Source organism: Sinohyriopsis cumingii, chromosome 6 (genome assembly GCF_028554795.1).
Source record: "Sinohyriopsis cumingii isolate HCF-2022 chromosome 6, ASM2855479v2, whole genome shotgun sequence".
In the NCBI taxonomy this organism is placed as follows: Eukaryota; Metazoa; Mollusca; class Bivalvia; order Unionida; family Unionidae; genus Sinohyriopsis; species Sinohyriopsis cumingii.
This window is the reverse complement of record NC_142966.1, coordinates 162,285,545-162,312,520: the sequence shown is the minus strand read 5'-3', so window position 1 is coordinate 162,312,520 and position 26,976 is coordinate 162,285,545. Positions and strand designations below refer to the sequence as shown.

The following is a 26,976-nucleotide window of genomic DNA, read 5'->3' as shown; positions in this document are numbered from 1 at the left end:
CAACTAAACAAGAGCAAAAGAGAAGGAAGACATAGAGGACAAAGAGAAAATGAGAAGATGGAATGAAAAATAATGAAAAAAGAAGAAAATGAAAAGAGGAAAAAAGAGGAGTAAGTTGTAAAGGAAGAAGAAGAGGATAAGAAAGATGAGAAGTAAACGAAAATATAGTGATGAAAATAAAATGCTGGTGGCGAAGAAGACGAGAATACAGAAATCAGAAGAACGCGAAGAAGAAACCAAAATGCCATTTTCAGGACCACGCTATTGCCTGAAACGATTTATTTTCTTTCCTAAAATTTTTTAGTCGATTGCATAGTTGTTTGTGTGATAGATTTATGTTCATAAATTGATGTTTTTGTCATATGTTTATGTCTCTGTCTGTGTCTCTAATCCTGTCTTTAACCAAGTCTGTGTCTCTATTTGTCCCTCGAGTAACGCATATTCAGGTTAGCCCTTGCCACACTGTTCCGCCCGATTGAGGTCAGCCACTGGCAACATTATTGCGATTGTCCAGTACCGTGATGTAACCTCTCTCCAATTCCTATTGACCATAGACAGGCCCAATAAATTGTCGCTATGTTAAATTCCCATTGACCGTAGATACACCCACCTATGTCAAAGTCTCATAAACCATTTAGGACGGGGACCTTATATAACATAGAAGACCCCCCAAACGCTATTTCGCCCCCACTAACTACTCACACAGGTTACTCAGCTGCCTAATATGTAGAATATGGGTGGAGCATAAAACAATATGTGGATGGTAAGTCTTGGATAGGATTGGGCTAATTTTGCTTGGAAAGTCAGTAACTAATCTGATGGAACACAAAAAGAAATAGAAAAATAAACACAGAACACATACTTTATTCACTATTAAATGTTTAATACAATCTTTATATTTGCACACTGTACGAATGACACAATACTAGAAGGTAAATATAGACATTTACAATATTGTTTGCTTTATACATGACAAAAAAACGAAACTATGCTCCATTTACATATGACTGCAGTTTGTCGTGCGCTACTCGCGTGGATCCTGCCTCAACTACACAACAATACTGAATACATGTTTTTTTTTTTTTCAGTAAATAAAGTGGACCTTTATAAGCTAAATTTGTACGCAGCTGTTTGTGTGCTACTAGCTGAGCTTTGCCTCAACTGCTCAACAGCATCTATAATAGTATTACTGATTTCATGATTTGTTTCCTTACGAATACGTTCGTGTGTACGCTAAATTGGTAGGGCCCTTATCTCCACAGTTTTCGGTCACATTTGAATGTATTTATTATATATTTGCAAGGCAAACATTTGTAAAATAATCTGATATCCAAAATATTGTCATGCAGAGTATTATGTTCGACTACTACAATCAGGTGCTACTGGTGAAACCGGATGAATCTCTTTAAGTGTGTGGCAAGTGCATTATTAAGTTACAAGAGTAGGCGGATCTAATTTTTAGTATTTTAATGAATCATTTAATGATCCAAATATTATGTTGATTGGGAGGTTAGGTGGGTGTAAAACATACACATACAATTATTTGCAAATTAAATTGGCACATTCATCAGCTCGTGAAATATCTAACAAAATAACATTTAAACTTTGAAAGAATTACTGTTATTTGATTTATACTGCAAGTTATTAATGTTTAAAGTAAACGGGACATATACCAAACGGGATTGCATAGTTTTCAGACAACATTTTATAGACGAAGTTTATTATTCTGCTAAAGAGTTATTATCAGTACAAGTGTGCACGGAATACTATTTCTCCATGTTGAATGAAAATACACAAATAATTTGAAGAGTAATAACTTTGCTGTACGTAACATATAAACTTCCGTCTAAATGAACCTTTGTGCTCTTGTGCTTGGTCGTGAACACAGGAAGACCCTTTAAACTGACTTTTTTTTAACGATAAAATGAGTAATGATTGAATTTTCTCTGTTTCATGGAAGCGTGGCTTCGTAACCTTAGAGTGTGATAATTCATGATAATGTGTTCCTTGAAAAGGTTAAAGATTTTTTGTATGTCTCTATCATCAATCGCTACGATATTTGTGTTACGTACATATTCATAATATCGTATTCTGAACCAATGGAGTCTAACTCTTTGAAAAAATGTTGCCAAGACATTTTTGTCCATCCAAATTCGTCATAATTATATTTTACAATCGAAATATTCTTGTATTACGTTATATTCACTGAAATATGTTACTATTATATTCGGTATGACAATAAGAACATTAATACTTTGGAAAGAAAATAGTCTGGTTCTGATTCTAAACCTTGTCATAGTTAGTCGTGTAATTTTGGTGCGTATCATATTTTCAATACAAAATTCTATGAATGCCTAAATCTAGAACATTTTTTTCTAAGATAACAAGAAACGTTCGTGACTTCTAATCGAACTTATTATTTTGAAACTGCATTTCGTCTTATCTCACACTTATTTTTACAAACGTACATGACAGTTAGAGCAGGATATAGTGGAACTCACCCGTAATTATTGTATGCCGCCAGATAGCATACTTGTACTAAAGAGCGTCTAGACTGGTATACTACTTCAGTATACTTTGCTAACATGAAAAACGTCTAAAACAGGAAAATGTCCACATACATGTACGATATACAAGAAGTAATATTGAGACTTGTTACATTGCTGCCACGAAAGAAAATAGGCACACATGGAGTTTCTTTTAGAGGTTATATACAAACTCTCTATAGTTTATTTTATCCGTGATTCTTGGTTAATGCTCTTAAATTAAGAGTTCAATGGTATTGATTTCTTTCAAACAATCTGACAAAGAAAGTGTTGTTTGTAACTACAAACATGATCGTTCATTCTGTAGTCAAAGTCTTTATATAGGTCACCACAATGTTCATTACCACCATGATTGCTGGGTTGACCCTTTTGCCAGAAAAAGGAGCTAACTCTTTCACCTTGCAGCCAGTGCCACTGTCCCTCTGAAGAAATGTCCGTTGTACCGACCCAAACGTTAGAGCATTCACCTAAAATGAGAACGAACATAAAAAGATAACGCAACAAACGTTAATTGAATTGTAAATATGCAATGGATATTGTACCTTAAGTAGGCATTAGTAATTGATAAGTCAAAAGTGACAGGAAATCTAATTGCGATTTTCATACATAAGTGTTAGCCTACGTTTCGATGATATACAGTCTTGTACACGTATTTCCATTGAAGTGGTTAAGTAACAAAGATTATGCAATCTATATTAGAGTTGGTACCGTGGTAAGAAAATCACAGTCATGGGATACACTATTTATCTCGAATTATTTTGTCATTCGCGTGTGTCCTATCAATATTAATTACGACAAAACCAGCTGCAACTGTAGGATGTATATAATCACTCTGAAAAAACCGCATTGAAACAACCAGATGGACTTAAAAGAATCTATATTCGAATTGGCATCTTGACTAGGGTTCCTTGTATGTTCATCAGTGCCCCTAGTATGGTTAATTATTTTACTCATAGTTTGGCTTGCTATAGTTGTAAGCATGGAGGATGCGTGAACGTTATCAAAGTGAATATTGCTATATTATAACGTCATACAACCGTGCAATGACATCGAACCGGCATAACCAGCCAGAGGCATTCGGATAGTGATATTATTGCAATGCTTACAGCGAAGAATGATTTCTCTTATATGAAAGAGCTATTCCTTTGCAACCTCTGTGCACTACAGATACTGGATCCCCTTTGCATATATAATTACTATTAGTATTGGTAGTAGAACTATTAGTAGTATTAAATGTAGTAGTGGTAGTAGTAGTAGTAGTATGAGGAGGAGGAGTAGCAACAGTATTATTAGAAGAAGGAGAGTAAATAAAAAGATGCTGCTGTTCATAAGTTACCGGCTTTTGATCGTGACACATTTCTAAAGAAGTCAAAGTTGTTTTCGTTGAGACTGATCAAGTCCCCACCTTCTTGCTGACAGACTTGTCTGGCTTCAGACCAGGATTTACACTCCTTATGGAACATGTAGCAAAATGCGTCCTGCTGATAATACTCGTATCTAATGGGACACCTAACACTACCTGTAAAAGGACATTTATAAGTATTCGAAGACAACTGTTCAGTTTTATGTTTCCATCTGATTATAAGATTGTGTGATTACCATAAATAAGTATTACAGGAAAAGTATTGCATAAAATCAGATTGTCATTATTTTCTTGTTTTCTTTTTCGGGCAAAGCCTTTATCTGTGGTGACACATGATGATTGAGACGAGAACAGTTGTAAATAAATAGACTTTACTGATCACTAATTTCACAACGTTTTGCTTCCTCAAAAAGAGATCAATGCTATAAAACTAAATAAATGATTTTAAACCTCTAACCATTATTTTTCTGTTTTGAGTTGAGAGTGAACCTGAACCAAACAGTAATGTAACACAAATGGTTATTCAAACTTTGCGCAAATCTCATGATTGTTCAATATTTTAGCAAGTTAAATAAATAGAAAACAGCCGCGCAATGGACTCTTACACGTCAATCACATGGAATTTATTTAAAATGTATACTGCAATTTGTAAATACGAGTCGTGAAACCAATTTAACCCAACCATGATAAACGAGGAATTTTTTTAGAAACTTACTGGATTGTTTGATTTATTACATCCCTCAATTAAAATACCGGTACCTCCCTAGAATATCCAGATGTTAAGAAAACGTATTCCCTACAATATATGTACATGTTTTCCTTGTTATTAAAGCAAGGAATGTATGTAAGGGAAGCTATAATTTCCAGCCAGCATCTGTCTTTGACATCTGAATGATTGTGGACGATATTGATTTCAAACGTTAGTTCAGATTTGAACCTTTTAGAAAATTGTGAGATATGAGTGATGACTTACTCTTTAAGAAACTTGCTGATAAATTATTTGCATGATTTCAGGTGATAACGTTGTTTTCAAATACATTCAAATGTCATTAAGATACATTCCAAGATAGTAATGCCAACACTATGAAATTTCTATTTTTCCAGAACAATCAAAGTTAACGTATTTTGTATTATTTCATGTGCATGTTATCAGTATACATAAACATTCATTAGCTGTCGGCTTCGCACAATATATATTTTTCTTAAAAGTGATGACATAAATGCCAGTCCAAATAGGTGATAGACATAAGTGTATGCTAACTTTTTGTTTGTTTTGAGACTTGTAGAGCATTTAAACGTAGCTTCACTGTATGAGAAATATATCGTGGCATGAATGTGTCTGCCAATTATTTAAACTAATAGTTAAAAGAATCGGTACCATACGTTACATTTATAGATAGTGTCTGGTATCAAACGACGCTTTTGGTTTAAACCATACAATAACATTAAAAATATCACATATAAAAGCGATGACAGATATAAACAGATAGCCGCACTTAACAAGTAGATATGTCTTTTTGATATGGTTGATTTCTTAACATAAATAGAACAAATCTCTGTACCTAATTTTACAAATTATACGCTAACCAAAAATAATGACCGATGCATATTTTGGTTTGCGAACACAATGTCATTTAAAAATTCGTATGCGATTTTAAGATCTGCTTTTCAAATCGTGTAGCAATACAAGAAATACTAAAGTTCTAGGCAATGCAAACGTGTAATATCTTACCGATGCGACCTATCGTGTCAATTTTATTTTCCAAGACTTCAAGTTTTGCAGTTATTTTTTTAATTGGCTCAACCCAATTCTCCACACCCTTATTCTGCCTAGCAAACAAGGCATTTATCACATCTTCTAAGCATTTCTTGATGTTCGGTTGACAGGACGAGTCTCCAAAGAACTGATACACATTGCGAGATGTATATTCGTCACATTGGTGCTTCATCGTGTTATCAATACGATCACTGTCAATGTTAGCACTAGCATTAGTGATCAACATTAACATTAAGAGAAACAGCATTGGTAAAATGGATCTGTAGATAAACATCGTGCGCTGCGTTTTATTTCCTTTCCAGCAACGGTTGGGAGCTGAGGCAAAAGTTTCTAATGGGAGCAGATTCAACTCAGCACGTTTAAATAAATTATCGTTTGGCAAGTGTACGAATGACAAGGCGATTAACTAATCAGCTTGAAGCATGTTTAGGTCACGTGAAGCTTAAAATATAAACAAGACCTGCTGACTCGGAACATTTTGTCATTTTGCACATGGAACATTTTTAAAGTCGTGGCAACATATGCGTAAAAAAATGTTAATGATTACTAGAATCAATCTGTTCTGTAGAGATAGTGTAGACGAGCACAGACATCATAATAATTCCTTATCTAAAGATTTGTTTGCCAAAAGATGCATTTGATCAGGTTACGTGTTTATTTACATTTCCAGATTGGATCTTTATCTAAAATGACTTATTTCATGCAAGAAGTAAATTCAGCTGTTGGCAAATATTTCGCCACAAACATGGTTCCAACAGGTTGAGATGAGGAAAAGTGCCTTGCTACGAACCGATGCTCTGACAATTTAGCTATCCCGTCCCTTGTAATAATTAGCCTAAAGATAGTTCATTCCTATCTTTTCCAGGTTAAAATAAGACCTGGATTGACACTCGCCTGAGACAATTCAACATTGAATTAGCATACATAGAGTGCAAATGATATGCTCTGCACAATACGAATCTACGTTCCCTTCTGCGTATCGTTCAGCCGTCTTTGGCTACATGCATATCAGTTAGTTAAAGTTTAATTACAAATATACTGAAAGAACTATGCAGTCGTATTAAGTGCACAAGATGAAACAATGTAGCTGATGTATTATAAGACCAACCAGCTTGAAGCTCACGCTGTATCTGTTATTTGCATTGATATGACACTTTAATCATATGCAGATATACGGTCAAGTATTACATCTATCATGTTTTACCATGCAAATTGTCTTCGTCTCACAAAGTTCCAACTAGTTTATATCCTGTCCTGTACTATTTAGTTTTCAGGTCTGCATGACACTTATAAGTCATACAACTTTAGGATGGGTAGTTGTAACTGCAAAAGATACTGATGCTGAGACAATTATTCTGAAAATGTTTTGCTTTCACATATATATATATATATATATATATATATATATATATATATATATATATATATATATATATATATATATATATAATCAATATAGTAACTTGATCGGGGTATTTCTAGCGTGTCAGCTTCTAACGTCGTGAAATCCGAAAGGCTGACCCATGTCTGATGGCCTTCGACTGTTGTCTTACTTTGATTTTATATACATCGATTTCCTTCACGCGATCATTGTTAGGTGACGTTAGCTTTGACAGCGGTGAATCAATATCTGCATCTGAGGCGCATCTGATACAGGATTTTAGATTCAACTCGAAAATAGAAGATATTTTCATCTTAATATTGATGTATAATAAATTTGCACAACGTTCCCAAAAATGTTGAAAGAATTCTTACCAAGTTACTTATGAAACGTTCATTGCAATTATTGTACTAATGTATAATCCAGCTGCGTAGAGAAGATCTATGACAAGTAAGCCCGGAGAGAACCTAAGTAATGTTTAATTGGATTCTTAGTACAGGGCGGCAATGGGAGGATGTGAAAGATAATGTCTGTCTTGAACTGAGAACAAAGGCACATCCTAAAATGTTGATTGTATATGCAGGGTTTACAAATTGTTTTATTCAGATGCTAGGCATCTGAGTAACTCAACCACTCAAAACATTGATTTTTACTACATTATTGGAACCTTGCACTCTTATTTGGTCTGAGAATTTACTCTTTGGATATGGTGTTAATGTCATTGAAAATACGGGAATTAATAATATTGTACTGGTAGAGCTGCTGCGTGGATAGTAGGTGAGGCTGTTACGATTTTCTGATGTCATTCAGACATATGCTGATGTAACTTTGGGTAGCACATCAAGATGTAGATAACGACATAATTAATTTGGCTGTTTAGAAATACTTCTTTTATTTCTTGTACTTGATACTATTGTGAATTTTATAAGATGCTCTTGTCGAAGTTACCTAAGCAGATGCATATTGCATATCAAACCTGCATTAGCTGATTCGGTTTTACGGTTGTGGCAGACAAAAAAATAATGTTTCTGTCAATTCTTTTCTGTAGATTTGTGTATTAGTGTGAAGTTATTGAGAGGTATAAAATGACCTTGCCATAACCTAAAATGATAAACTTGCCATGGTTCTACCCTGGGATCTAATGTCGTAATAGTGGATGGGATTATGCTAATTGTTGTGAGTGTTACTTCCTGGGAAGTAATATTGTAACAATGGAGAGAATCATGATATGCTTGCCATTCGTAATGATTTATGTGGGTTTTTAAGTATTTGTGTCCTGAATATTGGTATGATATGCTTGCCATTTGCAATGATTTAGTGGGCTTTTAAGTATTTGTGTCCTGAATATTGGTATGATATGCTTACCATTTGTAATTATTTATGTGGGCTTTTAAGTCGTTGTGTCCTGAATAGTGGTTAGATATGCTTGCCATTTGCAATGATTTATGTGGGCTTTTAAGTATTTGTGTCTTGAATATTGGTATGATATGCTTGCCATTTGCAATGATTTATGTGGGCTTTTAAGTATTTGTGTCCTGAATATTTAGCTTGGGATATTCAACAGGACATATGCTTTGAGTTCACACAAAATGCATCTGTTGTTTCGTAGAATTCCTTTACAAAAGGCAGGCAACACGTCCTTTGCCTTCTTTAAATGCTGTGGCTTTAAAGTTACATTTCCGTTTGTATTTGTCTCTTAAAGGAAATATTTACTTTGGATAATAGCTATTATATGTATCTGATTTAAACTGACTTTACTACTAAAACGCAAGAGTGTTGTAGTATAAGAGAGACACCGCAATCTGTAATGGAAAGATGCTTGACGTAATTATTATTCATTATCACTTGTTTGTTTTTATCACACAGTGTAAATGTGTTAAACCATTTACGCCTCTTTCATTCTAGAATCTATCAAGGCATGACCAGGTGACTAGAAGATGTGCGGAACATGGTTTTGTACTATTTACATATAATAAACAATCATTTATTCAATTAAATTTAGACACACACTAACCTAAAAAAGAAGATCAACTGCTATTATTATTATTATTATTATTATTATTATTATTATAACTCAGCCTTATTATATACACTAGGCATAAGTGTAATGGTGAGTAGATATGAGTAGTGAAGGGGGACGATTCAGGGACGATGGGATAATACATTACAGAACACGCTGGGACGACTCAGGGACAATGGGAATTTAACATAGGGGATTTTAACAGGGGTGGGACTATACAGGGACAAAAAGGTATTGGGACTGTATAGTAACAATATGAATGGAACAGGGAAGGTGACGTCACCGTACTGACGATGGGCAACAAAGTAGAAAGAGGCTGACCTCAATCGGAGCAAACAGCGGGGAAAAACATGGAACGCTTGGCGGGAACGGGACTGGCGGGACAGAAACAGACAACATACAGTCACAAACACTTATACAACACACTAAAAAAAAATTGAGTGACCCTGAAAAGGGCTTTTGGGTTCTTCTTCTTCTTCGTCTTTCTCCGCTTCTTCTACCAGATCCTGACCTTTCCCAATATTCCTTTATATTTCTTCCTCTCTTCATTCTCTGGTATCCAGTCAGGATGACCCATGACCCTGAATTTCTCATGGACTTTTATCAATTCTTATTCATGTTCTCAAATTCCTCTTTTTTCTTTATGTTTTCTATTTCTTTTCTCTCTTTAGCACATGTTTCTTTTATCTTCTTCAGTTCTTCTGCGTTCTTGAGCTGGTCCATTCCCCATTTTACGAAAGACCACTCTGTCATTCCAATATATCTTCAAAGAAACACCTGACGCTCATGGCAATATCTAGGACTTCTTTCGTACTGGCTAGCCCTGACAAGGGCTGTTTTTTTTTGTGTAAACTTCAGATGCACTTGTTAGTGATGACATCTCCCAGACCGAGCACCACATACAGAATGGTGATTGCGGTAATTTTCGGAATTTATTCTTGTGGGTTGAATCTCGTCCGCGAGCCGCCTGGCATATTCCAGATGCATCTGAACTTCGATCAGTTTTTCGAGTCTGCTGCTCATTCTTCAATGTTGCTGAATTACCAAGGGGAGCCAGACTGACGAGCGTTCCCTTCATATGTGTCAAGCACGGACGAGAAGGAAAACATCCATGACACCAAAACTAGCATCACCCATATCATTATCCCAAAGAAACACAGATCGCGCGGACTTAAAAGAAACACTCACTCACTTTTTTTTACTGACAATCACTAATTACAAATTTTGACAAGGTACGGAAACGAAGTGTTTATACTCACACTTCGAAAAAAAGATAAAAAGAAATAATGCGCTTATAGGCGCACTTCTATTTTTTCTACCTACATAACTAACATACCATTGGCAATTGAATTAGTATTTCGTTTCTAGAGTATTGGGTAGCCCTGAAAAGGTCTGTTATTTTTGTGGACGAGGGGTGATGACAATCATTTATGATCTAAGATTGCGTCCTCGTCTGGCGGCAGGCTTTCACACAGGATAGAGTCTGCTTCTTCGGATAGAGAAGGATAACTCTTTGGTGTCGACACGACAGTCGACAATACCTCTGTCAGGTTCCTGCTGCTGCTGATCTCTCTGCTGTTTTTGAAGTCTGTACTTCTCCGTCCATTCTTCTTTCTCCTTGTTTATTTCCTCTCTGAAGAGCTCTTCTATCAGGTCTTCAGTTACTTTCAACATTCTGATATTCTCTATCTCTTCAGGCTTCGGTATCAGGCTTCGCCTGAAATGATGCAAATTGACGTAAGCTTCGTTCAGCTTGGCTAATCTTGAGCACATCTTCATAGCAAGATGAGTCAACAATGGATGGTCAGACTGGAGTCTTCCCCGCTTTATATGGTTCAAGCGCGGTCGCGATAGAAAACATCCCTATACTGTTTAGAGTTGGGACGCTAAAATAGTTTGATCTGACGGATAGAGTGAAGTCAAAGAGCATGGTTCATGATACAAATGGCAAACAAACGACAGACGCCTTTTTTCAAAGCAACATTTTTATTCAAATAACAAACTACCAACAATTAACAAATATTTTAAATTAACAATTCAATCAATAACAAACATTTTTTTTCTATTACCAATCTATTTTGGACAAGGTTGACAACGTTGTGAATTGAAGTTAAACTTCTAATGTTGGAAGTCATTGGGCCATTGATGTACACTACGTTTCCTTGCTAATGACACAAGATAACCATAATGGTCACAAAACCATCGATCTACTTTATCATCGTTTCTAGAGGAGTGAAGATCAAAATAAGTCACTAAATGTTCTAAAGAATATCCAAGACTGCGTTGATGAAGAAAATACACACAATATTGTCCACACACAAATGAATCTGTGCCTTGTAATTTCACATTTTTGAATTGTGTTGTCTGAGCATTTCTTCTATAAAGTCGATGATATCGTCTTTCAAAGGGGGCAATCCATACGAATCAAAATACTCTACACAACCATCATGGGGAAAGTAGACGGCTACCCAGTGAGTTCCTGAGAGATGACCTTTGTCCGTGTTGATGACATAAGTTTGATGGTCTTGAGGTTTGCGATGAGGTAGTTCACCTAGCACACAAGACAGGATTCCAAGAAGCAGTGTACGAACTGTGGTTCAAAAGGTAATAAAGTTCCCAGGTATCCATTATTGTGTTAGCCAAGAGAGCTTCGATGCGATAGCTCGCTAGAGTCGTTAATGGAGGAAAGAAATGTTCACGCAAGCCTTTATACCACTGATGCAACACGGCTTGTTCCGAGATGAGACTCAAAGTTTGGTTCAGATACTCGTCCAAGTTTTCTTCTTGACTCAGTATAAGACATTTATCGTGTTGAATTTGACTGGGATAATCGTTCTGACATCCATAGCAATCTTTCTTGATTAATTCTGTAATTGTTTCTGCCAAGTGTTTGGCAAAACAGGAGACTAAATACTGTTCTTGTTCTAGACATCTGGATTTTATCACTATGTCTTTTTCGTCGTTGTCTTGCGGGTCTGATTCCACGGTCTCCTCCCATTCCATGTCCAAAGATTCTCCACGATGAAAAGAGGGATAACAGTCTTCCATAGCTTCTAATAGTCTAGAAAGACGTCTCTCAAACGGTTGATTTATATGGTGTTATCGAATTCAGAATACAATATGACGTTCACTGTCTCATCCAGCTTCTCTTTAAACTGAAGTTCCACATGAATCTGTCTTGATTTTATAGAGTAGAAATGAACCTCATCGCTGTCTTGGCCTGAAATGAAATCAAAAGGCCACAAAGCGTAGCCTCCTGATATGCGTCATACGTAATACCGTGAATGGTGTTGGTTCCTAAATGTCAGGTGGCTTCGTAGAGGGACAAGTACGATCTCAAGTAATTCTTCTTGTGAAAGTTAGGTTCGAAAGGTCTGGTACACAAGGTCTTGCCATCGCGACTGACTTTGGCTTTTGCACATTGAAGTGACCCAATTTTAAAGGATTTTCGTCGGAGGCTGCGTTGAAGGCTGAGTTCTCGACCATACCAAGGATTAAACGCTTGGGTAACTGACCTTGGAACATATGATCTTCGATCATGAAATGATGTCGAGAGGGAATGGTGAACGTTTTCAGTTCGAGGCGTTGTATCGGATACTTGATGGTCGTTCTGCTCAAAGTGTGACTGATGTCGTTTCCCACTTTAGGTAACACTTTCACACGTCGCACGTAGATTCGGGCTTGCTCGATGCATATTTTACAGGTGGAAGCAGCAGCATTAGTCAACAAGTGGAAAGTGGAACTGCTGAGATTTAGTCTCAGACGAACATGCACACAGTTCAGCAAATACCTTTCTTGTAACCACATGTACAAATGCAAACGATCCATCAGTTCTAAACTACGGCTTACATCAATGTTCTCTTTACGATCTTTAAATCTTTTATTGTTTTCATCTAGGCTAGTGAATTTGGTTGGTGTGTCAGGTTTGCATACCACGCAAGCATCCAGATGTGTGTTATTGGCTTTTTTTCCGTACGTCAAGAGATTTGCCAGGTACGTTCGATAAGGGTACGTATCCATACTACTGCTGACCAGTTTGTTATTCAAGTAAACATCCACTGAGCTGAACAACGAATGCATGAAATTGTTGATAGGAGCTGCTACTACCTCATCCCCCTTTAGGTCTATATTGTCCAGATCTACAACTTTCACTTTCAAGTATAAGTAACTGCTATTCAGATCGATGTAATCTTCGGGCATTCCTTTGATTTCAAATTCGATGTGGGCTTAGTCCTTGACAGAGGAAACGATGAAATTTGACCCATTGGCATTCTTGCATTTCATCATTGTGGGTGGCATGACAAACAGAGCCAGTTCCGACTTGGAACATGCGCAAGGATCTCGGTGCATCGTTTTTGTCTCTACGATTTAATAATCAAAAACGTCTAATTGTCGAGTGTTCTTCTTTTCTTAGTCTTTCTAGCTTTATGAGTGTGAAGTGTTCTGAAGGGGTGTTTTCTTCATCGTCTCTTTCTGCATTGTCCTTGCTGTGGTGTCAGGGAAGCGGCAATGCCTGACTCAGTAGCATTCAGGGCATTTATAGGAGTTTCTCGTCGGCACAATATGTCTTTGCCTGTTTGAAGATATTTTTACCTACCCTCAAGAAAGCTTCTTTAGGGTTTTGTTTGTAGATGACGACATTTTGCAGACATTCTTTGCCGTGCGTCAATGCAGCATCTTTCAAGGCATACAATCCTCGTGTCACCATCGGTTTCAAAACAGGTGCTACTGAACAAACGGTTGATTTCAACATATCTCCTATACTATGTCCTCGCGGTTGAGCGACGTCTCGGGACACTGGATACATGACTTATGAGTCGTTAGAGAATCGTTTTCGAAAATGGAGTTCCACGTGACTTTTTCTTTGGAGAACGGGATATTTTGCCCCAGATCTCCTTTAATAGCAATGTTAACAGTGTCGAAATACGACTTAATGACGGGCAAATGGTGAATATGTACAAATTCGCGGTGAACATGATAGGTGTTTCCACCTTCCTCGTCAGCGTTCGTGGCAGAATCCACTTTGAAAGGAATGACACGAATGAGGAGTGTCCCACCACGTTATACTCCACCACATCGGAGCAAACAAAGATCAAATTCAGTCATTGGTTCAGTTCTACCGGGAAACAAAAATACTTGTAAAATTCCATGTTGCTGTTGATGTTCGATTTGAAATTCAGAGTAATTTTTGTGTCTCCACCTAAAATGTCAAACACGTCACGATTAAAAGTGATGGACAACGTGTCGGTATCCTAAAATTGTATCCGTAGGCGACGAGCCACTTTATAATACTCAATCTTAATACTTCTTTTGACTCTGTTCAGGGCCTTGCCAAAAGCTAACTCGAACCTGTCTGCAATTGTGCCCACCAAATGTTGACCACTAAAATAATAGCCTCGTGTAATGCTCAACGTGTAGATGGTTAATGATGGATTGTTTGCTGGCTTTATGTTACCTGAAAACACTATTTAATTCCCTTCTGCTTAGAATGGAGCGTTCAGGATTTCGACCTGGAAAGTACATTGATTTTCAGTGGTGTTTTTGATCTATGTAGGGTAAATACTTTCCACCAAAGCCACTTCCCCAAGGGTTTCGTGATTGGATGGCGTAAGGTAATTTGGCCATGTAACATCACAAAGTGTTGTTGGTAAACACCTACATGGAACTGTCACTGGGTAAGGTTAAGTAAAATTGGTTGTTGTTCATAATTCCAGAGTTCTACTCTCCGAGTGTCACTGGAGGTCAGAGGAGTGTCTCCTTCCAAAATGTGCATGTTGTTGGAGTGATGATTGACACTGGACGCAATATTCCCGTTGTTCCCGTTCGAGGAGTATTTCAGGGAAGGATTGGGAAGAAGGTAACCAATACAACTGTTCAATAAAATGGTTCCTCAATTGTTGGTCTCCTTGTTGCGAACTCATATTGGCGATGGCTGCACCGATGACACAATAAACCACACAGATTTGGCAGAAAAAGAGGATTTGCGTTTTAGGCACACGTTCTCCGCACCATACCTACAAGGGTTGCTTTTGTAGATCTTGCAGAGAAGAACTGCTTGAAGGAGTGGTCGCTGCGGTGGTAGCGGTAGCTGAGGCTGTGTGAAAGGGCATGATGATCACTATGTTTTATAGTCAATGACTTGCAAAGCGTTGATCCAAGAATGAAAACAGGGAGGGTATCCTTTCCAACGCACTTTTACTTCTTTGACACGTCGTTTTCCCAATTTACAGGTTCTTCGTTCAAAAATGCTTTGGATGTCTTACACGTCGTCTTCCTTTTTGGTGACACGTTGTAACTCGGGTAAGTAAAACGTTCAGTTTAACACTCCCCTTTCATGTCCTCCAATTTACAGACGACAAGATGACGGCCATGCACTCGCCCGGTGACACGAAACAATTCAGTGGTCCAGTTGGGTAAGTGACCTTCGCCGAAAGTGCATTTGGTTTTGCCAATGCGCACCGAATCTCATACAGCCAACACTCCACATTTCTTGGGTACAGCTACCGTCAGGGACGTACCAAACAGGCGATCAGAAACGACTACTTCGTTCTCGGTGGTCACTTCTTGGGGGCCACGTCCAATGCTTCGATGGTAAGATTGGTTGTATGCTTGAACCAGGTGCAGTAAGATGTCGATGTGCTTGAGAATGTCTTGATGTGTAAAATATTTCCACATGCAATCTTTCAATGTGCTTTCAAAACGTTCCAGTATGCTGTCTTTGGTTTCGGGATTCTGGGTGTCGAAAAGTTGAATGTCATGTTTTTTTAATTCTTTTTGGAAAGCTTGTTTCAGAAATTCGGTGCCTTTGTTCAGTTTGCCATCGAAGAGGATGACCATCGCTTTGTTTCAACACCATTCGGAGGGCTCGCCCTAACTCATTGCTCGATTTGGAAGTCAATGGCACGACCCAGGCAAATTTGGAAAAGACGTCGATGACACAAAACAAATATTTGTAGCCGCGATTGTAGGTGGACAAATGAGAGACATCGGCTAAAACGGCTTGCCATTGATGATCGATGCCCTTCACTTGGGTGCAACGTTTGAAAAACCTTCGTCGAATGGGTTTGTGTAAAGTGTAGATAGCTTGTTATTGTAACCATCGTTGCACTGGAGGTAAACGGAGACATTTCAGACGGGTTTTGGCAGCACGATACAATTTCGGAACTCATCCGTAACCTGCAGAATGGGATGGATCGTAGTAAATGCTGGCTAACACCTTCTCCATTTTAAATATGTCACCCACTCTTCACTGATGCTACTTTGGATTTGGCGAAAGGGTGGTTTGGAAACGGATTTACGTGTCTGATGGGCCACGTGAGTCGAAGTCGAAGGTAGTGGAGGTGGTAATGGAATGGCTTTGATCTTCTTTTCTTTTCTCACTTCTGGTTTCCGGTCTTTCTTTTTCACTTCTGTCGAAGGAGGAGTGGACATCATCTTTTTAACCCAAACTTTTGTTTCTTCTGGTTGGGGTGTGCGGGATGGGGTCAACAAGGACGCTGCAATCTTACTATAAATGGGAGCTGCTGACGGTGCTTGAAAGACTTCTAGTACCTCTTCTTTCGCAGCCTATCGTGGGGTTACGTCTCCCATTACCACTGGGTGTGTTGGTGGTGGTGGTAGTCTGGGTGATGGACTTTTCATTAAGGCCTTAAAATCTTTCAGATTGGGTAGAGATGTTTCGTCTAAAGCTTTCTGGAGTAAGAGTTGTAGTCGTTGCAAGAGCTGACTGTAATTTTGCGATGAATGACTGCAATTTGTGTTGTAACTGTTACATCTTGGTCAAATTTTTTATTGGGATGAAAATACGGGGTACGTTGTTCGTGCCAACGATGGTATTCCATCGATTGTTTGTAAGGTGCTAAAGCCAGTTTTCGACCTTCCATTCGATTTGAAGGGTCACGTCTGAGATGTTTGGACTCCAGTGGTCCTTTTTATCTTGCTCCCATGAGTCTTCCAAACATGGTTCCCAATACTCCTTGCAGCAAGGGTCCTAACAACAGTGGCAAAATTCATCCGCGTCGTAACAACATCGTCTGTTGACGAATGGGGGTTTAATTTTGAACCATTTGGCATAGAACGTGACGATGTTTACCTAAGCATTGTTTCTGGTGTTTAAAAAAGGCATCGTGCCTTTCAACACGTTCAAACAATATTCGCACACGGTATCGATGCCATCTTTGGAGGCGGTTTGAATGAGTTATTTTTCGCATGGGTGGAGAAGATTTGGACAGGAGAGACATGTCCCCAGGTTTGACTAAACGAGAAGCCAGTCCTTTCCTTTCCTTTGGGTTTAGAAGAGAGATGTTTCCTGGGGGGTGACATCTTTGCTTGTTGGTTCAGGGACACACCAAAAATATACTGATTTTGATGACTTAGCACACGCCATTTTATCTTTCTTTTGACTATAACTTCGTCAAAAAGGTGCCAACGTGTTTTCCAAAATCGCCAAAGAAATCTACCCTTTGGTTACTCCTCATTTGTGTGTGACTAATATGTCATTTCTGAAGTTAACGTCGATGCTCGGCTAAGCGCTTTGTCGGATGACGAGACTATTCTTGTCTCTTTCCTTTTTTGACAGGAGAATGACGATAGTGACGGCGTGAACTTCTTTGAGGTGACAAATCGGGGCGTTCAGGAGCACAAAAACACTGATATCTATGCTTTGCCTCGGGTCTTTTTTATACCGGACTCGTCGCCACTGATTGTCTTTGCGGCGTATCAACTTGATGACAGGCATCACGCGTCGTGGAGGGGTTCGCAAAAGACTAAATCGGGACAGTTCTTGCTTTGACAAATCCAGTCAACAATGTAACATACTTGATCTCTCTTGGACGTTGATTTTGGGAGCAGGTACTTTGTAAGCAGCTGCACCTGCTGCTAAAGAGGAGGAAGGTGTCACCACTGGATGAGAAGTTCTTGGAGACGTGTGTTTCCATTGTTTCATCAAATGAGGAAGAACGGGTGTCAAATTTGGTTTGGTAGGGATCACCAACAACGGAGAAGTGGAATAAACTGAGGCTACCGGAGACGTCATTGCTGGAGGTTATGGTTGCGAATGTAAGTTTGCATCCTGGTTGAAATGTCTCTCTTGCATGTAGAAACTGTTTATTAGGGCTTTTCTTTTTCTGAGGACCTTGCCTTTTCTTTTGCTGTGGGCTTATCTTTTCTGATGCCATACAAGGCACGAATCAATTTGGCGGGAAGATGAGCCGGAAAGTACGTCATGTTGACGATGTGTGGGACAGAAGATAAGTGTTTTTAAAGATTGTTTGGACGACGGAGACATATACTGGACAGGCCTTCCGTCTTGACACCAGTGGTGAAACAAATTTGTACGAAATCGCAAATAATCAGGAGTGGTGGGTTTCTAATCGACGAGTAGATTGGCGTGTGGGGTTTGAGTGGCATCGTCGTACGCATCAGTTAGACAAAGTGTTCCTAATTGTTTGGCTAAGACTTGCACTTGCGATTTATCTCTAGGGCTTTTAAACAAGACCAAGTAATGAGCATTCAGACTTATAGTGCGATCAGCTTTATTGCAAACAAATTTTGAGTAATGTAAACGACACTGGCGCGTAAACCACAGTTTAATTTCTTCTTCGTGTTGTCCTAACATGTCGTCGAAAATGACCAGATGGGTTTGGCTGGGGTCGGACACTATTTCGTCGTCTTCGTTAGGAATGGCTTCCACAAACACGATGTAATCGCCTTGACTTTCTCGCAAGAGACTGTACGCCGATTGCCACTCTTTGTAGCACCAAATGATTTGTTCAGGTGGATGATCAATCAAATGATGTTTATGTTCGATCAAACGTTTGACAAATTCGGTTTTGCCTGAACCACTAGGTTTAACAATTAACATGTTAAAGGAAAGGCCTCCCAAATGGCACGATCTAAGTGTTCGTCGATGACTTTGAAAGTGAAGGAAGAGGGAGCAGAGACAGCAGGGGTAGTCATAGTGCAAGGAATGCCACTTCTGACACGAAGACAGATAAGACAAGAGGTTTTATACTTTTTCAAGACACGTTTATTAATTTTTTAAAAATAAACAAAAAAGACCTATAAATAAAAGCCAAATGCTTACGTACAAAGATAAAATAAACATCAAAACGAATATAAATGTGGAATATAAATAGGTCTCTGCACATCATGATTTTGGTAACCAAGATGTCATAGGGACGATGTGTACTATTCTTACAGCCACTATATGGGGTAATGTCACACAAGTGTCCTCCCGAAAGGATCTTTCAGGAATGTCCATGACAGTCCTATCTTGAAGGAAGTGGTTGTACTCGGTGACGGTTTCTTCTGGCACTGTCACTAACACAGGTTTAAAACCCCAATTTTTCCAGTCACATCTGTCCAATGAGGGTGAAAGTCACAAGCTACACACACATCGTCATACACATCTGCGGTAACTAAAAGTTGTCGAATTGATTTTCTCCTATAGAGGTCGAGAATTGTCCAGATGAAAACACAAGGCTTTGAGCAAAATGAGTTTCTCGTGGACATTTAAAGCAACCACTTTCATGTTTTTTTGGGTGACAAGTACTGTTCGTAAAGAGTCCACAAGGAATCGGCTGGTAAATGAAATCCCAGAAAACAAGTCACTAAGACACACGTGAATGGATACAGCCCTTGTAATAAGTGTTGGTAATCTTCCACTGTTTGAATAGTGTCATTGATTTCCTTTCACGGAGTCTGTTGTATCGCTTCTGATAAAGGTTGTGACATGGTAACCTGTTTATATAACCTCTTTTTCGGAAGGAATAAATCTACTTTCTGCACAGAGATAATCGTTCTCCAGTAGCGAATCTAAATGATTCAGTCACATATACATCACACTTCGTTCAGAAGCTTCCTCTTTAACAAAGTTTACGTTGTGTAAAAGATTTTGGTAATCCTCCAACTCCTATTCAGGAATTCGTTGCAGCATATGTAACTCTTAGTAAAAAAAATCATTAACATACAGATCCTTCTCGTCCACGAACAGTTGAAAAAGGTCTGACCATTGGAACGTTTTCATATGAATCAGTCCTATTACAGCATTCAGGTACCAGTGGTTTAAATATCGGTGACGTAATGGATGCAGTTGTTCTTTACGTTTCACTTGCATTTTGACCAATTCTCGGTAAATGCGTTCTCTCAACTCCACAGGCAAGTACCGAATGTTCTCTTGTAAAGTATCCGTGATCATGTCCTACTTTGGAATCACTAGGTCGTGGCCAATAGCCTCGTTTACATTTGTGACTGAGGTAGTCTCCACTCATAATCGGTCTTCTTATACTGTGGAAAACAGCATAATTTAAAACGGGAAGATGAGCCTGAAGGTATGACATGTTAACGATGTGTGAGACAGACCAAAAGTGTCCGAGGTTTTTTTTTTTATTCATAGATTTTTGTAAGTCGACGACGGAGACATGTACAGGACATGCCCTCCGTCTTGACACCAGCGGTGTCACAAATGGGTACGAAATCACAAATAATCGTGAGTGGTGGGTTTCAAATCAACGAGTAGATAGGCGTGTGGGATTTGAGTGGCATCGTTGTACGCATGAGTTATCCAAGGTATTCCTAACTGTTTGGCTAAAACTTGCACTTGCGATTTATCTCTAGGGATTTTAAACAAGACCACGTAATGAGCATTCAAACTGATGGTGCGATGCGATTTACTCTGTTCAAACAAATTTTGAGTAATGCAAATGACATTGGCATTACGATGATGCCCTTTGCGTGTAAAACACAGTCTAATTTCTTCTTTGTCTTCTCCTAACATGTCGTCGAAAATGACCAGATGGGTTTGACTGGGACAGACACGATTCCGTCGTCTTCGTTACGAATGCCTCTCACAAACTCAGTAGAATCGCCTTGACTTTCTCGCAAGAGGCTGTATGAGGCAGTTCATGTAAGAGGCAGTTCATGGTAAATGCGTTCTCTCAACTCCACAGGCAAGCCTCGAATGTTCTCTTGTAAAGTATTCATGGTCATGTTCTCCTTTGGAATCACTGGGTCGTGGCCAATAGTCTCGTTTACATTTGTGACTGAGGTAGTCTCTACTCATAATCAGTCTTCTTATACTGAGCATACTTTCAAAATCGAGAAATGATTTTGAGTTTGCGTTTCACTTGCATTTTAACCAATTCTCGGTGAAAGCGTTCTCTCAACTGCACAAGAAATCCCCGAATGTTCTCTTGTAAAGTATCCACGATCATGTCAGTCAGTATTATTTTTATTTAAAACCTTCTTCTAAAGCGAAAGTAATGAACATAGTGAGTAATTTCAGACCACTACCATTCAGGGTAACGGTCAAGAATGTCAATAAAATCTTCAGATGTAAACGGTCTAAATCAGAATAATAGGGTGAACGCACACTTGATCCAGAAAAATCAGATCCGTTTGTTGACTTCTTTCACTTTCCTCTTGTGAATTTCTCAACACAAAGGTTCTACAGTCACCCATTGTGATTTCGCTCTGGCTAGTCCCTGCCAAACTTCCTTGTAGATCTTATCTTGCAGTTCGTTTGGTAATCCTTGAATATTATTTTTTAATGGGGTTTAAATACTGATCTAGGTGGTGTCCAACGTTTGACCCCTAGCCAATCTGGTTTCTTTAATGGACATGGTATGTCACTTCAATGACTCGGTCCCACTAAAGATAGGTAGTGACAATTAGGAGACCATCAAGCATGTTCCAGGTATGCCTAATCTTGTTACTCCCACTGGTGTAGTGACACACCACAACTGAAGCACTTGACTTTATCCCCTTTACCCAAGTGGAACAATCCGTCTCTGGTTAATTCTTCGGCGGTCGGTCCTCCCAGATATTTAGGCAATTTTTCGTGGAAGGTTTGAAGACGAGTTTCACATGTTCTTTTCTATGAGGGCAGGGTGACATTGACATGAGTTGCTCAGTGTTGGATGACATCCGTAGGGCGGTAGACGCATGGCCTCATGTGAAGGTCAACATTGTCAATGAAAACCAGCAAGGCATCACTTTTGATGGTAGGCGTAGTGATAGTAGTAGTGGTAACACAGTTTCCATGATGTTTACTGCATCGCTCTCAATGCAAGACAGAATCGCACTCCACTTGAGAAGCACCGAATTTGAACGATATTTGTTTTAAAGGATTTATCTTGTTCGCTTGGTCTTGGTAGTGACAATGAACTATCAATCTTGCATATTGTCCCTTTTTATATGCTGACCAATATCGACGTGACCGTACGGCAAAGTGAAGTGATTGGGAAGCCGCACTCGCTTCTGGTACACGATTTGATACAGCTTTTCCAAGGGTGGACTGACGACTTGGTGAGTGGGTAAACGTACAATCTTATGCGGTTCGTAGGTGGTCACTTTACAATTGCCATCCTCTCCAGATTGCAAGGCTTCTTTCAATCCCGAAAGTTTACCACTCGACTGGTGCTATCATTGAGAGTCAGTTCTTTCACTTCACACTTCGTGTGCACGTCTTGTTTGTCCCGGTATTCGTAGCCGTAATTTATAGGATCGCCACTAGCAATACTTTCTTTTCTCGTCCGGGTGTACGTCTGTGCAGGCTCTTAAACTGTCTCCTTTGATGTCAGGGTGTCGCTGACACGGGCGATCGATGTAGATGCAACTGTCCTTGTCAAAGTACAGGACGCGATCACCTAACAGTTCAAAAGCTTCGTACAATTTTAAGCGACCATGGCATGTCACGCAATGATGACATTTCCTAATTCGTCGGCTTGTACAAAGTCCATATCTTCTTCGTAACTGACTAAGATCAAATCCTCACGAATGACGTCCACGTGTTTCATGTATTTGGTTCTGTCGTGAATCATCTGGAAGAACCGGGAAGGTTCTGTCAAATACTCTGTCTTGGGTAAACACGGTCGTTGTGCCATTTCTCCCCACAAGCAATTTAACTTCACTTTGGTAAACGATCGCCTTCCTTCGTTTTTCTCGATGTGGTCTAAAGTGAAGCCTTCCTGTTCCCAGTATTTCTCTTTGAATGTCTTTTGATCTTTGAGAGTGTGACACCAGGAAGGATAGCCGCTTGCTTCTTGTTTACGTTTCAAAAAAGCATCCACGTAGTCTGCGAAAATGCCTTTCTGAGTCTCGTCGTCCTTGTGATACTTTTGTGTCTTGGGAAAGTAATACATTTCGTACACTTCTAATAGTTGGTATCCCATATCCAGAGCTTTGAACAATTCCACGCTGACCCACGTTTTTGTCAAGGTGCGTTCTTCCTGGGTGTGCTGACAAGGTTGGTCTTAGTTACACGTTTCGGCACAAGCACGACACAAGGGAAGCATCAGTTTTCCTTGGTAATGGTGAGGCTAACACGGGATAGTACAAGTTCGTGAGAGGCAAGACTTTGCACTTGATCAAGCTTTCGTATTGTCGAATATTGTCAGGTCAATTGCGGGTGCCCTGCAGTAAAGTGACAATATTTGCACACGTAAGGATAAAGTGAACACACTTCCAAGTATTTGATTTCTTCTACTTTCTCTTCGTCAGCGTGGTACAGCAAACAAGTGGCATTTATCCGTCCTCTGTACAAACTGTCCTTCGGGTTCAGTGGGGCCCCCAGCTTGTAACTTTCCACGATACATTTAAACTCGGGATCGGTTTTCAAACGGTAATCGTATTCATGTTCCCACATTTCCTCCACATGGTTTCCTTGCTGTTCTAACTTCAAGCGTCGCAAACAATTTGCCTGATACAAGTCTTCCATGGTTCGTTGTAAAAACTGAGTTTTAGTGCCACGTGAAATAAACAGTAGTTAAACTCGTCCACGATCTTGCGGTTTTATAAGTTCCAGCCATCCACTGAATACCTTCCGGTGGTCTTTTCGCCTCCTCCGTTGCCGGCGTGCTGAACCCATTTTTCTTTCTTGTCGCACAAGTAATGTAGCAAGCGTAGGGCTTTGACACAGTATTGACGTTTGACAAAGTTGTTCGTTTGAGGACTATTCGCAGCCAGGGAGTTTTCGGGCATGAATTGTTGACGGTACACTAAGGGACACGCTTTGGCAATAGTGCAGGCTTCTTTCAAACAAATGACCCCTCCGTGTTCCATGAACAGTTCTCGAAATTTACCTCAGCAATGTCGTAAAATGTCCACGTCGGAACTACAATATTTTAACATTTCTTCCTGAAAGTCGAAGGGGTCTGAGGCGTGAGTCTGGTAACAAGCGTAGAAAGCTTCTCATTGTTCGGTACACATGTTGTCGGGGTCGTAGTCTTTAGCCTCAGGCAAACGGGGTAGAACAGCATGTTGATTGGCTACTGTATTGCAAAAGTGTGGAAAGTAGCCATTGTTCTATTTATAATGAGCCACACAGAAAATAGGAAAGTGAATGCCGGTCTCTTGCATGCATTCAAAATCGAAAAAGATGAAATAGTCTTTCTTGTGGACATCTTCCGCTTGTTGTTGTTGGTTTTTTGAATTTAGCATTGGTGTTCTGATGTGAAATCAGGGATGACATGTAACAAGCTGCAGAAGAATGATGATAAAACTGAGGCCATTTTGATCACAACACAAAGACTTTCTGATTCACATCCTTTAACTCAAACAATTAATATCAACAGCACGAACATTAAATTCACACAATCAGTACGAAACCTAGGTGTTACTCGGGACAGTACTCTCACACTGCACCAACATGTCATGAACATATGCAAGGCTACGTATCTGGAGATGAGACACATCAGCTCAATTCGCAAATATCTTTCAATTGATGCCACTAAAACACGTGTGTGTTCATTAGTACTTTCAAGACTGGACTATTGTAACTCAATTCTGTCTGGTTCATCTCAATATCTGCTCCAGAAACTTCAAAACGTTCAAAACACAGCCGCTCGGATCATATTTAGAGTACCACGATCAGAGAACACATTCCCGCTGCTCTGTACCCTACACTGGCTATCCATTCGATCCTGAATCAAGCACAAAATTTGTTCTCTGTGCTACGTTTCACTGTCGGACTCTAGTCCAAAATACCTATCCGACCTCACCCACGTGTATACACCAGCAAGATATTTATGCTCCTCTTCTGACAATCGTATACTCATTATTACCACTATGAAAACAAAGTCATGTGGACAGCGTTCTTTTGCATACCAGGGCCCAGCAACGTGGAATGAATTGCCCACTGAACTTAGAGACAAAAACACAGTGTTCACATTCAAAAGGCCTCTCAAAACTCACTTATTTCGACTGCAAGAACAAACTTAAATACCAAATAATGTTTCCTACCTGAAATATTCTCAGCATGTTTTTTTTTTTTTTAAAAATGTTTTCTAATTTCATGGTGCTTGTTTTTGTAATCATATCATTATATGTTTTTTTATTATCTTATAGGTGTTATCTAATGTGGTAAAGCGCTTAGAACTTCTAAAGATTAGGCGCTATATAAAGTCCTCCTCCTCCTTATTTTTATTATTATTATTATTATTATTATTATTATTATTATTATTATTATTATTATTATTTTTAGTATTCCAAGTCCGCGATTCGGTGACAAATGTAACATCGTTTCTTGAAATTATTACTACGTATGACTTATCCACATGTAGGGCACAATCTCAGCAGTTGACAAGCACTTTTCTGCTGTAAACCTTGCGTCTTCAGATGCTATTGGTAACAGGTTCGACAAAAGTGCGCTAACAAGCAGGGCAATGCACTTGTTGTTTTCCTTCGTCCAGATAGGCTTGAGAGGCCAAATATCCCTATCATTTCGATCCACAATGCTTGCGTTGCTCTCGGTTGTTATAACCATAGTCACATTTTTCACAGTAATAACCGAATCCCAAGAATGCAATGATAGCATCGAAATGTTCATCGTGATAGTATACGTGAATGTATTTTCGGTCTTTCAAATATTTGCGTAGAAACAATAGGGACCGTCGCACTTCTTGAGGGTGTACTTACATAGATAGCCGGAGTTCACCGCATTCCCTTCACTTGTTCTCGTCACAAGATGTGGACCAACGTAGATTCCTCTACTCTCATATCGTCAATGATATTCCGTACGGACGTACCCATGTATGTGCAACCATCATGGGCAATTATCAGGATCACGGATACAAGCGTTTCGAAAAGAAGAATGTATGTGGAGAGTCAAGGCTGTTTGAAGAGGGTCATTATCTTCGGACAAAAAGTCAGACAAAATTTGAGGAAAAGAAAAAGTCTGATGCGATGCCCTGTATGTTAACGGAATCTTGTTAACATAAACCCAAAGGTCCTTTTCAGGGCCATTCATATACCTCGAAAATATTTGCTTTCTTGCCTCAATTTTGTTGTGTGTTGTATAAGTGTTTGCGACTGTATGTTGTCTGTCTCTTTCCTGCCAGTCCCGTTGACGCCAAGCGTTCTATGTTTTTTCCGCAGTTTGTTCCGATTGAAGTCAGCCTATGGTTACATTGTTGCTCATCCTCAATACGGTGATGTCACCTTCCATGTTCCATTCCTATTGTCCCTATAGTTTTTTTTATCCCTCTATAGTTCCATCCCTGTTAAAATTCCCCGTTATTCACATTGTCCCTGAATCGTCCCAGGAGGTCTGTAATGTGTTTTCCCATTGTCTGTGAATCGTCCCCCTTCACTATAAAAAATAAAAAAAATAAAATGAATTACCAAAAGTGCAGGAGATGATTTTTAAGTCAGTAGATAATCAGACCACCAGTCTTTCCATGAACTCTTGCATAATGTGTCTTGTTCGATAAATATCATTACCTGTTCTGAATTGGAAAATAGCCGATATAATGTTTTGGATATTCTATAGATCCTGCTGGATTTACATTTATCTTTCAGACATGCGAACCGTCCCATTCATCTCTACGCCATAGGCTTGCTGACGCCAAGTCGGAAAAACAAAACAAATCAGTTGATATTCCTGAGACAGTA

The 26,976-nt window shown here is 39.2% G+C and overlaps 2 protein-coding genes across 2 annotated transcripts; both read right to left on the bottom strand.

Moving 5' to 3' along the window:
- Positions 1 to 848: 848 nt before the first annotated feature.
- Positions 849 to 6,037, bottom strand: LOC149798419 (perlucin-like). The gene is made up of 3 exons (XM_089963614.1): positions 5,642 to 6,037; positions 3,883 to 4,065; positions 849 to 3,013 (listed from the first exon to the last, which is right to left on the bottom strand). Exons 1-3 carry the CDS (start codon positions 5,958 to 5,960, stop codon positions 2,793 to 2,795), a joined length of 723 nt encoding a protein of 240 aa, XP_089819740.1. The 5' UTR covers positions 5,961 to 6,037; the 3' UTR covers positions 849 to 2,792.
- A 6,139-nt stretch (positions 6,038 to 12,176) lies between these two features.
- On the bottom strand, positions 12,177 to 13,167 carry LOC149798418 (uncharacterized). The gene is made up of 3 exons (XM_089960872.1): positions 13,085 to 13,167; positions 12,789 to 12,898; positions 12,177 to 12,307 (listed from the first exon to the last, which is right to left on the bottom strand). The coding sequence occupies exons 1-3, from the start codon at positions 13,165 to 13,167 to the stop codon at positions 12,177 to 12,179; spliced, it is 324 nt and encodes a 107-aa protein (XP_089816998.1).
- Positions 13,168 to 26,976: the final 13,809 nt, after the last annotated feature.

What these genes read in the sequence shown, in the direction of transcription:
- LOC149798419 (XM_089963614.1), bottom strand. Translation starts at nt 5,960, where the DNA reads ATGTTTATCTACAGATCCATTTTACCAATGCTGTTTCTCTTAATGTTA. An exon ending in TGACACGATAGGTCGCATCG is followed by an intron (nt 4,066 to 5,641) that starts GTAAGATATTAC and finishes GTCCTTTTACAG; the next exon opens with GTAGTGTTAGGTGTCCCATT. An exon ending in TGTGTCACGATCAAAAGCCG is followed by an intron (nt 3,014 to 3,882) that starts GTAACTTATGAA and finishes TTCTCATTTTAG; the next exon opens with GTGAATGCTCTAACGTTTGG.
- LOC149798418 (XM_089960872.1), bottom strand. Translation starts at nt 13,167, where the DNA reads ATGCATTCGTTGTTCAGCTCAGTGGATGTTTACTTGAATAACAAACTG. An exon ending in GATACGTACCCTTATCGAAC is followed by an intron (nt 12,899 to 13,084) that starts GTACCTGGCAAA and finishes TCGTTTGCATTT; the next exon opens with GTACATGTGGTTACAAGAAA. An exon ending in TAATGCTGCTGCTTCCACCT is followed by an intron (nt 12,308 to 12,788) that starts GTAAAATATGCA and finishes ATTTCATTTCAG; the next exon opens with GCCAAGACAGCGATGAGGTT.